This window comes from Talpa europaea (genome assembly GCF_964194135.1).
Source record: "Talpa europaea genome assembly, chromosome: 9".
NCBI lineage: Eukaryota > Metazoa > Chordata > Mammalia > Eulipotyphla > Talpidae > Talpa > Talpa europaea.
Genome location: NC_140076.1, coordinates 65,852,090 through 65,869,022, shown reverse-complemented (window position 1 = coordinate 65,869,022; position 16,933 = coordinate 65,852,090). Strand labels below are relative to the sequence as shown.

General features: G+C 46.8%; 1 protein-coding gene across 1 annotated transcript in view; it reads right to left on the bottom strand.

The window, feature by feature from the left end:
• ERGIC1 (endoplasmic reticulum-golgi intermediate compartment 1) overlaps positions 1–16,933 on the bottom strand; it is a gene marked incomplete at both ends in the record, with an annotated part of 107,472 nt that overhangs the window by 39,774 nt on the left and 50,765 nt on the right. Inside the window, one exon of the mRNA XM_084242366.1 lies at positions 11,663–11,735. Within this exon, the coding sequence (XP_084098492.1) occupies positions 11,663–11,735 (73 nt within the window). The remainder of the gene's footprint in view (positions 1–11,662; positions 11,736–16,933) is intronic.

Here is a 16,933-nt window from a genome sequence, read left to right as displayed (position 1 = left end):
TGTTTTGGTTAATGTTTCTTTTGCTGTGCAGAAGCTTTTCAGTTTGATGTAATCCCAGGTGTTTATCTTTGCCTTCACTATCACTGCTTTGGGTGATGAGTCTTTAAAGATTTTTTTTTTTATTTTTTTTTATAGAGGCATGTTTTTTATTTATTTGTTTGTTTTTGTTTTGTTTATACATGCACTGGGTACAGTCAGAAGCCCGAGAGGGTGAGAGAATTCACCAGAGCCAGAGTGGGGAGCAGAGCAGGCAGAAGGACCGAAGTACACTGCTGAGGGGAGCAGCAGGCGGCAGGAGAGGTCTGCATGCCATGTGGGACCCTCCTCCAGTGGCCGGGGAGCAGCCGGGGATCGAACCGGAGCCGCGGAGGCTGCGGGCAGCTTCGCAACCCAGCGCTCAACCACTGCGCCACCGGGGAGGCCCTAAAGATGTTTTGAGATGTATATCTTATAGTGTTTTAACTATATTTTCTTCTATATATTTTATGGTTTCAGGTCTTATGTCCAGTTCTTTTATCCATTTTGAGTTGAATTTTGTACATGGTGAGAGGTAGTGGTCTAGTTTCATTTTTTTTTTTTTTTTTTTGCATGTGGAGGTCCAGTTTTCCCAACACCATTTATTGAACAAGCTGTCCATGTTCCACTGCATATTCTTTGCTCCTTTGTCAAAGATTAGTTGTTCATATAAGTGCAGCTTTATTTCAGGGTTCTCTATTCAGTCCATTGGTCTGTGTGTCTGTTTTTGTTCCAATACCAAACTGTTTTAATTATTATGGCTTTGTAGTATAGCTTGAAGTTTGGAAGTGTGATACCTCCTTTCTCCTTTGTTTTCATCAGTAGGGCTTTAGCTATTCATGGTTTTTGTGGCTCCATATGAATTTCATCAGTATTTGTTCTATTTCTTTGAAGAATGTCATTGGGATTTTTATTGGAATAGCATTGAATCTGTACATTGCTTTTGGGAGGATGGCCATTTTAATAATGTTGATTCTTTCAATCCATGAGCAGGGGATGTCTTTCCATTTCTTTGTGTCTTCTTCAATTTCTTCTAACAGTGCTTTATAATTTTCTTTGCATAGGTCTTTCACCTCTTTTGTTAGGTTTATTCCCAAGTATTTCATTTTTTTTTTTTTTGGTTTCAATTATAAAAGGGATTTTTTTTTTTATTTCTTCTTCCAATTGACTGTTTGTGTATAGGAAGGCTACTGATTTTTGTGTGTTGATTTTGTATCCTGATACTTTACTGAACTGGTTGATTATTTTGAGTAGTTTTTCTGTGGAGTTTTTAAGGTTCTCTATGTATATTATCATATTGTCTGCAAATAGTGATAGTTTTACTTCTTCTTTCCCTATCTGGATTCCTTGTATGTCTTTCTCTTGTCTTATTGCCCTGGCTAGGACCTCCAGTATTATATTGAAGAGCAGTGGTGAGAGAAGACATTCTTGTCTTGTTCCTGATCTTAAAGGAAAGGCGTTCAGCTTTTCACCATTGAGAATAATGTTGGCAGTGTGTACCAGTGTTTTGTATAAATAAAAATAAATCTTTAAAAAAAAAAGAACAAATGAGCCAGTGGCAGAAGAGCAAGACCACAGTCTTCGATGGAGGGTCGACTTCTTCACAGATACATGCTCCTTCTTTAGCCACCAGCAATCAATTTCAATCCCTGCTCTAATTTGCAACTCCAGAGGGCTATTGAATAATGACACTGCTGGGTGATTAACAGCATGGTCACCAAAGGGCAAGATCCTGGTGTCCCCTTTCCAGTTGAATGACTTTCCCTTGAAGCAACTCACCTTCCCTACCTGGGAAGGCCGGGCCTCTGCTCATTACTGAGGGATTGTGGGATGATGTCATCCCCAGGTAATCCTCTGGAGATGACCTCAGCCAAGAGCAGGGTGAGTCTCAGGTGTGGTGCCTGGTGAGCTTACCCTGGAGGCCTCTCTGGGGCTCATGTACCAAGGACAAAGGACAAAAGGGAGGGGAGGGATGGAAACACACTGGCCTGTGGAACTGGGGGTCAGTCTGGTTATGTAAGGCCAGAACCAAGTGCTCCCGTGCCTTCCTGAAGGGCCCTGGGCAGACACATGTGCCGCTGGCCCCATGTCACCTTCCATGTCCAAGACAAATGTTCCAGAACTGCTGGCTTCCTGCCACCTTCAGCCAGCAATGCAAACCCACCCGCAGCTGCCTCCTGCAGGTGGCTGCACAAGGAAGCTAGCTTTATTGGCTGGGGTGAGCTGATTTTAAAAGGCCCACCCACAGCCATTGAGAAATCAGACCACCTGGCAGAAAATAAAGGCTTTTTGTACATTAACTGCTGTTTGGGGACTCCCCAGGGCCTGACTTCTCCTGCCACTATGATGGTGATGAGAGGACCCATGGGGCAGCAGCAAAAGGGTGTGGGATTGCCTCCTTCCTCTGCCACCTTGAAGATGGGGGGCCTGGGGCAAGTTACTTTACCTCTCTGTGACTCAGGTCCTTGACTGTAAAACAGGGGAAGGTTTCTAGGAAGTTTGAAGAGAAAAAATGAATCTATGATCAAGAAGTCAGAACAGAGGTGTGTGTGTGGGCAGGGGGCGAGGGGGCACAGGGAACCTTCCCTATGGAAGGTTTGCAAGTCATAGATCTGAACTAAAAAGAAGGCAAGTAAAAATCTAACTTTTCCCCTCAGATTCAATTCTTCATCCAAACCATTGAAATTCAGGAACTCCAAAGTTCTGCATGGCTGACCTCATACCCATGCACAGGCGGGCAACCAAAATTACTTTGACAGTTTGAAGAAAAAAAGAGGGAAAAAAAATAAGGCAAAGAGGTTCTAAGTCAAAGCTACTAGAACTTGCTATGGATCTGAGAAGCAAAACCCATGACCCCTCAAAGATCTCCTGCTCCCCATCCCTGCCTTGAATGAGGCCTCTTTCTGTCTGTACACTTTCCTGTGACTCCTGGGGTGTCTAAAATGATGAACCAACCTCACAGAGCGGCTGGGCTGGGCAGTCTATGTGGAAATCTGAAGAGAGGGATCTGACACTAAGGGCCAAGGGTATCTTTTAAATATACGAAGATTTATTTATTTTTATTTTTTTATCTTTTATATATATTTTTAATTTTATTTTTATATTCCCCATACAATTGCAACCCCCTTATTTTGACCCCAAACCCTCCTTTCCCCGCCCCCTCATAGTGTGTCTCTGGTTCATAGTTGTTTGTTGATTTTGATTTATTCTTTCTTATAGTTATTCTTTTTCCTGGTCCCTTATTTAGGTATTCTAGATTCCTGCTATGAGTGAGACCATCCAGTATTTTTCTTTTTCTTGCTGGCTTATTTCGCTGAGCATGATCCCTTCCAGCTCCATCCATGCTGCTGCAAACTGCATGTGTTTATCTTTTTTGATTGCTGAGTAAGTGTATATGTACCACATCTTCTTGATCCAGTCATCTATTTTTGGGCATTTGGGTTGTTTCCAAAGCTTAGCTATTGTAAATAGTGCTGCTATAAACACAGGGGTGCAGGTGCTCTTTGGAATTGATGTTTCTGTGTCCTTTGGGTAAATACCTAGGAGTGGAATTGCTGGATTATATGGAAGCTCTATCTTTTTTTTTTTTTTTTTATAGAGGCATGTTTTATTTATTTGTTTGTTTGTTTGGTTGGTTTTTTTTGTTTGTACATGCACTGGGTACAGTCAGAAGTGCGGGAGGGTGAGAGAATTCACCAGAGCCAGAGCGGGGAGCAGAGCAGGCAGAAGGACCGAAGTACACTGCTGAGGGGAGCAGCGGGCGGCAGGAGAGGTCTGCGGCCATGTGGGACCCTCCTCCCGTGGCCGGGGAGCAGCCGGGGATCGAACCAGCGCCGCAGAGGCCGCGGGAGGCTTCGCAACCCAGTGCTCAACCGCTGCGCCACTGGGGAGGCCCTGGAAGCTCTATCTTTAGTAGGTTGAGGAATCTCCACACAGCTTTCCATAGTGGTTGGACCAGTTTGCACTCCCACCAGCAGTGCAGGACAACCTCGCCAACATTTGTTGTTGCTAGTTTTTTTAATATGTGCCATTCTCACTGGTGTAAGATGGTATCTCATTGTAGTTTTGATTTGCATTTCCCTGATTGCAAGTGATGTTGAACATTTTTTCATATGCCTGTTGGTCATTGGTATTTCCTCTTTGGAGAAGTTTCTTTTTAGCTTTTTTGCCCATTTAAATGGTAAGATACAAAATCAATGCACAAAAATCAGTAGCCTTCCTATACACAAACAATAAATCTGAAGAAGAAGAAATCAAGAAAACCATTCCTTTTATTACTGAAACAAACAAAAAAAAATCAAATACTTGGGAATAAACCTAACAAAAGAAGTAAAGGACCTATACAAAAAAAACTATAAAACACTGTTAAAAGAAATAGAAGTAGACACAAAGAAATGGAAAGACATCCCCTGCTCATGGATTGGAAGAATTAACATTATCAAAATGGCCATCCTCCCAAAAGCAATCTACAGATTCAATGCTATTCCAATTAAAATTTCAATGTCATTCTTCAAAGAAATAGAAAAAATATTGATGAAACTCATATGGAGCCACCAAAAACCCCGAATAGCCAAAACCCTCCTGAAATAAAAAAGAAGGGAATGGAGGCATCACTTGCCCAGATTTCAAACTATATTACAAAGCCATAATAATCAAAACTGCATGGCATTGGAACCAGAACAGACACACGGACCAATGGAACTGAATAGAAAACCCAGAAATAAACCCACAGACTAATGGTCAACTAATCGTTGACAAAGGAGCAAAGAATATGCACTGGAGCAAAGAAAGTTTGTTCAATAAATGGTGCTGGGAAAACTAGGTTACTACATGCAAAAGAATGAAACTTGACTACTACCTCACACCATGTACAAAAACCAACTCAAAATGGGTTAAAGACCTAGACATAAGACCTGAAACCATAAAAGATATAGAAGTAAATACAGGCAAAACACTAGATGACATGTACCTCAAAGACATCTTTACAGACACATCACCCAAAGCAGTGATAGTGAAGGCAAAAATAAACAGCTGGGACTACATCAAATTAAAGAGCTTCTGCACAGCAAAAGAGACAATAACCAAAACAAAGAGAAACCTCACCAACTGGGAGAAAATTTTCGCACACAACACTAATGATAAAGGACTGATCACAAAAATCCACAAAGAGCTGATGAGACTCAACAAAAACAAAGAAAATAAATATACAAAGATTTAAAGTTCTAACTGCAATCTGCTTAGCAAAGCTAGCTTGCTTGCTTAGCAGATAAAAAAATCAAACCGTGGGTATCTTGAGGGCAAAACACTTTTCCATAGAAAGAAGTCACACCACCTGCCCTGGGTCACTACTAGCTGGTGTGGCTGGCCCTACTGGTGTCCTGCCACATGGTATTTACATTAACTGGAAGTAAGCAGCATGGCTAAAACATTGGTTTGGGTAAAGAATTTCCAAAGAGGAGGAAAAAAATTATGTTGGGGAAGGAAGAACACAGAAGACTTCTGGGGTTCCCCATCCAGGCATCTGTATGCAGCCAGCAATCCAGTAAGATTCTCCTTTTGTAAGAGCTAGTCAAACTGAATATCTATGACTAACAGAGTTCTTTTGGACAAGTCATAGCAATCATATGGTATAAGCTCCTATACATCTATAGAGTTCCCATGCATCCTGGCAAAAAAAAAAAGGAGGAAAGTGAAAAAAAGAAGGGAAAGGGGGAGGGAGGGAAAGAGGAGCAAAAATGGCTAAGGATGCAGGCTGCCCTGGGCAGGGAGAGTGTTAGCCCTCTCACAGGCCCACCAGAGCCCCTTTCGCTTCAAGAGAGTAAGGAATCAGGTGGAAGCTTGAGCTGCCAGAATTCAAATCCTGGCTCTGTCACCTAGTAGTTGGTTGAACTTGGGCAAGAGGTTTCACCTTCACCAGCCTCAGTTTCCCCAGAGGTAAAATGGGGACAATCACAAACTGGGTGCATTCTCTGTAGATGGTAAGTGCTCAATAAACATGTTGCTTTCATTGTTATTATTAACTAATATCAATGTTTATTGAGATGATAATCACAAGGACCCCCTCCTAGCATGTGGTGAGAATGGATGTTTGTAAGTCACTCAACACAGCTCTGAGTGGGTGCTGGGCTCCCGGAAATGCTGGCCTTGCTCGTAACAAGTCAAAGGGGAGGTCCCTATTCTGAGCACCCAGATGGTGCAGGCTGGGGCTGTCATATGTAGCAACTCATTTAGTATTCTAGCAAGCCAGTGTTTAGTGGGTTACTGGTCTCTTCCCACAGATGAAACCAGGTTCTGAGATCTCATTTTTCAAAGGTTGGCCAAGATCTCATGGCCAAGAAGAGGAGAGGCAGGATCTAACCCAGAGCTGCCTGAGCTCAGAGCACCACTCTTTTCCCTGCCTGACATGGAATGGGATGGCAGCCAAGAAAAAACTGAGGGTACATGGCCCCGGAGAAGACCTGTGATGCAGAGGCCATTTGGTAATTTTCAGGTGGCTAGCCCACCCCACCCATGGCCCAAGTACCTAAAGGACATGGGTGTACTCAGGGGGTCCATTCCCTTTTAGCCTCCAAGCTTCCACCATCACCCCCCCAGCCACAACCCAGTAGGTCTTAGCATCTGACATGCCCCCCAGGATGAGGGCTCCCTGAGCCGCAGCACAGAGTGCGTGCTCACAAGTGTGGAACAAACGGGGGAGGTGAGTGATGTGTGCTGGTGGGGATGTCAGTCTCTGTCAGGGAGTGGGGCTGGATTGCGTGGGGGTCCATAAGCAGTGGCCATGTAGGGAGAGAGAAAGAAAGGGACAGGGGAGGTTTAGGTGGGGGGAATGTAGGTGGAATGTAAGGGAGGGCCTTGAAATTCTAGACTGAGGCGTGAGGCCGATGACATCTATGGAAAACAATTTTATTTGCTTTTAGAAGAGCACTTGAATAGTTCAGATTCCTGCCCAAAGTCGCTGACCTCCATGCTTAATAATCTGATTTAATGGAAACTTACACAGCAGTGGGGCTTCCAGCAAGGGTTTAGGGTGGGAGTTGGGTGGGAGGAACAGAGTTATACAAGCCAGCACTCAGGGACCTTGAGTTTTTAATCCTGACCATTCCAGGTATAAGCAAGGGTGTTTATTGCCTGCTAGGAGGATGTCCCCAAATCATCCCTTTGCAGCCACCTAGTCCTGCCCCCATCCCTACAGCCATCGCCCGAGGACAACCTCAGCCCCTCTTCCTTGGGCCATGGCCCAGCCTCCTCAATGCCCCAAACTTATCTTCATGCCTGACATGAAGGTCGGCAGAGCCCGACCTGTCACTCTGCCCAGAAACCTCTGGGCCTTCCGCTGCACCTTCACGGGACAACCGTGGCTCTTCTAACAGACACTGCCTCACTATCCAGGCCTCAGGTGGGCAACATGGGCTCAAAGGAGACATCTACCCCCGCCCCCTTCTTAAGTTACCTGCCTCCCCACTTGGCCTGAGGTGGGTTCAAGGTGACCTCCACGCTCCCCCTGGGTGGGCAATGGCTTCCTAGAGACGCATGCCTGCTCAGTCACCTCACCCTGGAAGGCTGCATCTAAGTTTCCCCATCAACTATTCTGACTAAAAAGGAGCAGCTCCCAGGTGCTTGGGGCTCCAAAATGCCCCAGGCATAAGGGTGGTGTGGCAGGGTGGGCTGCCAAGTCAGCTCCTGGCTCAGACAGATCTAGGTTCTGGCTCTGGTTCCACCACTTAGTCACCTTGTTATGGTGTTAACTGCATGGTGCCTCACTTTCCCCAGTCGTAAAGAGGGGCCAGCACTAAGAGTAGATCTACCAAGGGGTTTTGTGACAAATAAGTGATAAGTGATCAGTGCTGCCCAGGATGGGAGGGGTGGGGGAGGCTAGCTCCTGGTTGCTTACTATGAACCACGACTGGAAAGTATAACATGTTGCTTTACGCTACCAATTATCAATGGATAGTTCTAGCTACTATATTTTCTTATTAGAAATCCTCATCAGGTTACTAATTAAGAGCAGCCAGTGCTAGGGAAGTGAAAGGCTAGAATGTTCTGCTGCTGAATTCTCCAAGGAGGGGGGCTGCTCTCCTGGAAACACAGAGCCTCTGAGCACCCTGTGGGCCACTCTTCCAAGAATAATTAATGGCCTGTCCAGAGCCCAGGTTGGAGTCCAACCACCCAAGCCAATAGGCCTCCCTCCCCACCAGGCTGGGTAGAACAACATCTGAAATCACTGACAACCACAGGCCGGTGTGGCGCTGCGCTGACCCAATCAGCAGTGACCTCATTTCCAGGGGTTATAATCTCTGGGGGCGGTGGGGGGGGGGTCCTCACTTGCTGTGGTCAATAAACTGCCAGGGAGGGTGAGCTGTGACCTTGGGTTCTTCCTGAAGTGTGAGGGCTTCCCTAGGGTCAGAGAAGCTTCTTCGGAGACCCCGAAAAAGCTATGCTTTTTCAGCTGGATTTTCCTGTGCAGTCCCACTCCTGCATCAGGGTCACATGGCAGCAGAGTGGGGGTGTTAGGGTCACTACATGGTAGCAGATGGAGCTCTGCCCTGGGCTCTGCACAGGCCTCTTTTCTCATCTTTGCCTCCCCACCCTTCCTCCAGGCATTCACACCAAAGGGAGAAGTGCTTACTGAGCATGGGGCTGGATGCCAGGCAAACACTCCATTAGGACTGTGAGGGACCAGAGTGTCCACAATGCTCCCAGGAGCTGGGCAAAGCCTGGAGAAGGGGAGGGGGCAGAGCAGCAGGAACAAGCTGTGCTCTTGGGAAAGGAAGGAGCCCTGCCCTGGGTAAACGGAAACAGGGAGCTGTCCAAGCCTGCTGGAGTGGCTTTCGGGGCACTACAGGCACATGGCAGGTGTGTGTGACCTGCTCGGGTCACAAGCTCTAATGACGTCCAGACCTACCTGCCTGGGCCCACTGCTTCAGCACCACCTCCCCCTCCGCCCCCCTCCCCTCATTTGCCCTGCTGACTAAGGTTTAATAAGCTGCCCCACAATGTCATAGGAGGTCAGGTCTTAGCTCAAGGGAGAGGACAAGGAAATTAACACTCAAGGAGCCCTTATCACAAGCCAGGTGCTGAGCTGCCTTACAGCCTTTGTAGTGTTAGCTGGGAAATGAGTATGAAATGCATGAAAAGATAAGATCTAGTGATATTAAAGTACATTAGGTGCTATGTTAAGTACCTTGCAGGAAAACAAACTTGTTTTAAGCCTCACAAAATACCACTGACTTTCTCTCTTCCCCTGCTTTGTTTTTTTTTTTTTTTTTAACTCAGAGCCCTTCTCCCTAATTAATACATTAATGTGTCTATTGCTTCTCTGAGCCTGGAACCACATAGCAGTAAGGCATACTCCGTTCCTGACTTTGGGGTCTCCGAACCAAGGAGAGTTCTGATTAATATACTGTAGAGTACTGGCCTAGCCAGACTCGATTCTACCTTTTCCTGATAGCTCACTTGGCTCTAGCCACACCAACTTGCTAGGTGCTTTTCACATACATACCAGATAATTCCTGTCTTGGGGCCTTTGCACTTGCTAGTACTTGGGACACAGCTGGGGCTGCCTAGTTGCAGGGGTACACATGTGTACCCTTCTCAACTTGCTCAGAAAATTTGGAGCCTGCACAGCAGCATCTCTCCCAGGGAAGGAGGTGCAGCCCAGAGGAGGAGCCTGGCACACAGTAGTCTTTTATAATGCCAGCGGGGCCCAATCTCTTGCCGTTCTACCTACCTTTCCCAGTGACAACTGAGAAGCCCAATGGCTTAAATGTGCACAGGGCAGGGAGACACTGGACTCTGAGAGAGATCCCCATTAGGGGCTGGGGGTTGAGGGGGGGCTTGAAGTCCCTTCTGTGACCCTTGAGTAGTCAGGGAATCATGTCTTGTAGTTATCAAGCTTCCCAGACCTAGAAGAGAGTTTTGATTTTGATCTGCCCTCCCTCTCCCTTGTTTGGTTGGCAATACTGAGAGCCAGAGAAGTTTGGCAACTTGCCCGGGATCACAGAGCAAAGCAGTAATCCAGCAGAGGGCTGGGCTTGGGTCTGGGCTGCTGATGCCTTGCCCAGGGCTCTCTTCCACCACTGTGCCATGATACCCCCCGCACCAGCAATGTTAACCCGGTATCAGCAGGGTTAACAACAGGATCAGAGGGACAGGGAAGGCAAACTCTCTTGTACCAATGGACACAGGAAGCTACATCCAAGAAACAAGTGAACGAGATGCTAGGACAGCAGACCTCAGGAGCCATCTCTTAACTGCATGAATGTGACCCCATGCCTCTCTTTGCCTCAGTTTCCTCTTCTTAAAGAGGAGACTACTACATTCCAGGGCTTTTTGAAGATTATATGTGTCCTATATTAATGTTTATATAACCGCTAGGCCCATCTTGGGCTAAGCAGCTATGTTTTTAGTTTCCTATTGCCTTGTGGCTGAGAGAAGAGCAAAGGAAACCAAGAAATTCCATGAGTGAAAAAGAAAATTCCAGTGTTGAATACAGGAGTAGGTGGCCAAGCCCGGAGATGACTTTGGGGGTTGTAAACACAGAAATGAAGAGGCTTGGAAGCCTTGGGGCGGTGGCAAAGGCAGGAAGCTCCTGGCTCTAGTTTCATCTCAGAGGGGTGTCCGATGAGGCCGTGACTGAATAATTCCAATGGCATTCTAGTTACACACCCCAGCGTATTCACTGGGTTGCCCTGGGCTCAGATGATTCTAGGAATCAGGGATGGATTCACTCTGCGTCAGCTACTGCCAGGAAGCCCACACTGCCGGAGTGTGGGCCTGAGGAAAGGGAAGGGGAGGCCGCGGAGGGCCAGGCTCTGATGTCAGCGGCCTCGCCCCCCTTCAGTAGGAAGTGGCTCTCGTTTCTCTGAATTCTCCCAGCTTTAACATCAAATGACCCTGTGATGATTCAGAGGAAAAAAGCCCACTGGTCAAACAAAGGAACGGCAAAGATGAGCAGATGACGGCTGTTCACCGGGGACCGGGGAGGGCCCCCAACAGTACAGGACCAAACTTTTCTTTTTGGCTGTCACAAAGTCACGTTCACTTAGGCTCTAACTTTAAAACCCTTTTCACAAACACGACGGGACAGGTGCTACAGATTGGAAAATATGGGATGGAAGGTTCGGGGTACTCTCCTCGTTTTTAATTATTTTTCCTTTTTGTGATGTCAGCAGCCCTTGGTGCTCAAAGTCATACTTTAATTTGAAATGTAAAAACATAAAGTTAATGACAAAGAATGGACACACTGAAAATACTGATGGAAAAGCAACCGAAAATGAAAAGGGAGTATTAACTCTGAGTTAATTGGTAGCAAAATCACTAAAGCGAATGTTTTAGCTTACATGTGCCTGTAATTTCTAGAATTTAAAATTCTATACAGTAAAAATTAAGTCTCAGACTTCTTAGAAAACACTCAATTTCTGCCTCTCTCTACTTTCCCTATTTTCTTGCTTCTCTGTACTATTACTCTAGCACTGGCCGAGCACTTAGCCAAGTTATCCATCTATCCATCCATCCATCCATCCATCCATCCATCCATCCATCCATCCATCCATCCATTCTCCTTTTCTCTCCTTTTGAAATTCCCTCCCTCTTTTCATCTTGAGTTCTGGAAAGTTCTGGGATGCTCCTTTGGGGGCATGGAACTTACACTTCTGTCGTTATGAATCCGGTGAGCTCCGAGAGGAAGAGGAAGAGGATGAAGAGGCAGCAGCAGATAGAGACTGGAAGGGACACAGAAATCGACAGTTAAGGCACTGATGGTGGGAATTCAGGCACTCTCTTTCCCTTCTCTGCCCTCAGAGAAAAGCTGCTTAGATGGAGGGGGCAATGGCCCTCCAGACCCTGGAAAGCCCCTCCCAACCCTGGAAAGCCCCTCCCATACTCTTGGCTTCGAAATGAAAGAGTCCCACTCCCAGAGAGCAAGACCACCTTTGGTTCTGATTTGACCTTCCTGCCTGGACCCAGCCCACTACATGGGCAGACCCTCCTGGGCACCAGCCCATCTGTCTTTTATGAAAGCTCTTTAATGCAGAGGTTTGCCAAAAGTAAAGGCTCCCACAAATGTATGGTTGGGCTTAACTGATAAATAAAAAGTGGAGCCAATGTTGAACAATCTGAAGATTTCACAACAAAAATGTCCAGAAGATTTCTGGCTTCCCCAGAACACACAAGCCCTTGTTCCCTGTGGGGTCTGAGCTCACCATTTTGCCAAAGGTCCCACCACTCCCGCCTGCTTCGCAGCTTCTGAGTGTCTGCTGCTGTTTATCACTATCCTCTGGGGTACCGTTAACACTGCCCATGTTTCCATTAGAAATCGGACATTGAATAGACTGAATGCTGCACTTGAAGAGCAGGGGCAATTCTTTATGGAAGAGAAGAATGGCCCTATGGGTCTGAAGTGCAGAGCATAGAACACAGCCCCAGAGTTGACCTGCTTTGCTCAGATTTCTCTTGTCTGCTTGATGATGTTGGCATTTGCATCCCATGGACCTTGGAGTCACTCCTTGGGACAGGACATAATAAGTAACCCCAGGATCTGGGCTCAACTCATCTCCAGATTCACTTTCTGGTACTCCTCCAACATCCAACCACGCAGCCACATGGAGCCACATGCTGTTTGCTAAGGATCTGTCTCATTTCTGTTCCTTTGTCCCTGCAAATGATACCTCTGTCTGGAATGACCTTCCTCAGCTTCCCTCCTTGGTCATCCTCTCTGCATGGTGAGCTCCCGCTCATCCTTCTAGCCGTAGGCTCAATTCAAATGTCCCTTCTGATGGGAAACTTCCCTCTCCACCTCAGGTAGAGCTGGCCTCTCTTCCCCTGGGCTCCACCCACCATGTGTCTCTGGATAAGTTACTTAACCTCTCTTTGCATTAGTTTGCTCATCTGTAAAATGGCAACAGTAATAGTACCAGCTTCTGGAGCTGGTCTGAGGATTCGTACCATAGAGATTTGGGCCTTGAAATGTACCTGGTAAGAAATAATGGCTCAAGCATTAGCACATTACTAGGACTTATATCAGGGAGGCCTTGGAGGCTCTGGTGATTTGGGGAAGATGCTTTGATAAAATAGTTAATCCTTGGTTTCCTGCAAAGAAAAAAAGCTCCCAGTTCCACTTGCTGGTCCTGCTACATTCTTGAGATTCTAGCTGAAACCAGTTAGGTACCATCGTGGCTATCACTATTATTATCTATCAACAAACAGTCAAAGATGCATCCTGGGTGAAGAGGAAAGAGAAGCAGTGTTTGCTGGGTGCCTACTGTGTGCCCCATTAGGTGAACTTTAATAGATATCCCAGGATTTCATACTCCCACCAGAGAGGGAGAAGAGCCTGTGTTCAGGGAGAAGAACGACTGTCCAGGACCCACACTGGACAGGGGCAGGGGACAGGACTGGAGTCTGTATGATCCAGAGTCAGTGCCCAATAAACTCGGGCTCCAAGTGGAAGGTGGAGCAGGGTCATCCCCAGAGTCTCCGCCAAGCCTCCAAAACCACAGTCAATGTGGGGAAAACTAGAATTACTTCTCCTTCTTGAAAATTTTGAAAAAGTTATATCGATAACATTGAAGGGTTTTACTTGGTGGGCAGGAAGAGGTAACAAGTGCACACAATAAGAAAAATAGCTGTATAAAAAGGCATCCCGAGTGAGTCTCTGTCTCCCTCCTGATCCACAGCCCCTGCTCAGAGGCACCACCGTTACTGTGTCTTTCCTCACATATATGAGTGTAGATATATAAACCCTTCTTTTCCTCAAAGCAAAAGCACCACAATATATACTTCCTTTCCCACCGTGCTTTGCTCACTCAGCAATCTGTTTTTAACAGTTGCCACATCAGTTTATACCAAGTGGCCATGCTTGTTTGGTTTGCCATTATGGAGTAGAAATTAATTTCAAATGAGGATTCCCTTCTGCTGCTAAACACATCCACTGCAGAAGGTCAGCTATGAATCCAAATTTCCCAGCTCACACCCTTCCCCTACGGACATGCCAATTGCAGTTATAGTGCCGCCCACTGAGGGGCAAAACACCCCTCACCTGGAATCTTGAAACTTCTTTAATCAGTGTCCCACACAGCCATGTTTCAGAATTATTTTCACCCCTCCATGCGAAGCCCCAACAGCCTACTGGATGCTTTAATGAAGAACAGGCACACAATAGGAGGTGCTTGGGAAGGTCAAGGCTGACTTAGATGAGTCCAAGTCTTTCAACTACCTTCTACACCCCAACCCTGCAAATGGACCCCAAAGTTCTAATTCCACCCAGATAGAGAGCGGGGAGCTAGTTAGGCCTGGAAAGGCCTCTTTCTGAAACCCGTGTGCTTTGTTCAAGCCTTAGGTCAAAGCTGGTCACCCCAGCAAGCAGACAATAAGCACAGAGTCTGCTCAAGTGCCCAGGAGTCCTGATCTCACATGCTTCTGTGCCAGTTCCTTCCACCTCTTCCCCCAGACCAGGAGGCCAGTGCCTCAATGCCACTGTGGCTGCCAGGTCTAGTAGCTCGGAGCCTGGCTCAGAGAAGGAGTGAAATGAATATTACTGAATGAATGAATTCAAGACATGAAGGCAGATAGGAAATGTTTCAACCAGAAAGACCTTCTGAAACTGAAGGCTGGATGAAGATTTTTCAATCCATGTTTGGGCAGGACACTAAGACTTCCTGACTTCAGACTTCTGAAACTGACTCAGGCATTGTAGAATAGGAATGTAACCCCGGGAGAAGGCTGGCAAGTGGGAACCCTGGTGCAGCCTGCACCGGGGCACTCAACCCAAGATTCCAGGAAACCAAGGAATTTGTTCAAGGCCACACAGCCACTTAAATAGAAGAGCAAAATTCAAATCCTGACCTGAGTCTTTAGCAGCCTCACCAGTTCCTGCAGTGATGAGTTGCACTTATCACGACACAATGAGATGGTCTGTATCTGCCTGGCCTGCTCGACCACACATGTGTACCTCAGACAGAGACTGAACACTGAGCACGAGGCCTGGCCCCTAGACCTGGTGAATAAATATTCATTCATCATGCAGGAGCTAAAGGCTTCCCCAGCCTCACACCATTCCTGTTGTGGACAAGATGTGGCTGTCTTACGCACTGTGGTAGGTGTGCAATTAGAACTTGTCCCCAGATGGTCATTCAGCATTGCCTTCTTAATTTTACAATGCACATGCCCTATGACACAGTCATTCCTCTTCTAGGGACGCTGCCTTACAAGGACACCACACAAGGACATAAAAAAGGGCAGACATTGCTATTACGTCTATAATAGCAATGAACTACAATTGGGACATCCACCCGCAGGGGGCTGGTCACATAAACGGGGTAATGGAATGACACAGCTGGAGCAAAGGTGGTGGCCTTTTATATGTCAGTGGAGAAAAGGGCAGGGAGATTGGGGTGTGGTATGCTCCATGAGTGCTTAAAGCAACAATATATCAAAGCTTGAATGTAATTTTTAAAAACTCTAGAAGGACACACACCTGATTGTTAAACATAGTTGACAAGGGAGAGGTGGCAGGGAAAAAGAGGTTTGAGCTGTTGGTGGTCGGAAGGGGCAGGAAGCTTCATTTGAATTTTTTTTGCCAAGTTCATAAACTAATCAAACAGACAAACCAGAGCCCCTTTCCTTCCATGCCCCCTCAATACTCTTTCTGTGGGGATCAAGACACAAAGTGTCACAGCTTCTGTTGTCACAGATCATCATGGGCTGTGGGGTTTCAGGCAGAAGAGGAGTGTGGTTCATGCTGATGACTGAGCACATATCCCAGGCTTGCCAGGCATAATCTCACCTAATCCCCACATCAGGATGCTCAGAGAGGTGAAGTGACTTGTCCAAGGTCACGCAGATGGGACAGAGCTTGCAGGACCTGCATTCTCTATCCTGGCTGCTCTGTTCCCTTCCCCAGGGATGCAGAGAGCCAGGGCTGGAGCAGGCACCCACAGCTTCACTGAGCCACACTGGAGGGAGGGAGAACTGGGCAGGGCCTGTTATGGTGCAGGGATCCCCAAGGTCACCTCCTACCTGACAATGGCCTGCCCTGGGAGCAGCAATGGACTCCACTCTGATGTTTCAGCCCCAGGACTTTGCTCAGAGGACAGTCCGTGGGCAGGGTCCCTCCCTCTCCCACACCTCTGATGCTCTGGAGAGGCCAGGCAAGTGCAGGGAGGTCCACCCTTCGCAAGCTATGTAACTTCAGATAAGTCACTTCACCCAGGGAGCTCATTATCTCACCTGGAAAAGGAGAATAAAGTATTTCCGTCTGCATGGCGTTTTTGGTTTTTGTTTCGTTTTGAGGAGACATCTTATTGTGGTGTAATAATGGACTATAACTATAGTCCAGAGTTCCCATGGACCCTTCACTGGCTGTCCCTCATGCTCCCACGTTACATAACCACAGTGTGTATGTCAAAATGAACCAGTCAACATTGTACAATCATGTATGACACTGTTAACTCTCCAGACTCTTCAACTTCCCCAATTTCCCTGCTAAGGCCCTTTTTCTGTTCCCAGACTCTATCAGGACGCTCTATTGTTGTCATGTATTTGGTCCCAAATCTGTGATTATGCCTCGATTTTTGAAGACCTTTGCCATTTTTGCAGAGCGCTGGTCCTGTGTCCCACTGAATGTCCCCCGATCTAAAAAATAACGGGGGTTATCTGATGTCTTCTCATGAGGACACTGGGCTGTGGTATTTTCCACCCCATGGAAGTGAGGTGCCCTTCTTGTCACCTCCTGTTGGAGGGTGGTGGCATCCACAGGGCTTCTCATTGGTTGGTTAACTAATGTCCGTCACTGGGTTAAGTTGTCACTGGGTTTCTCCACAGTGAAGTTACTATTGTCCCTTCCATTCTCTATTCCTTGACATGAGTCATTAGGTCCAGCCCATACACCAGGAAAGGAGAATTAAGCTCCTGGAGAAGACAT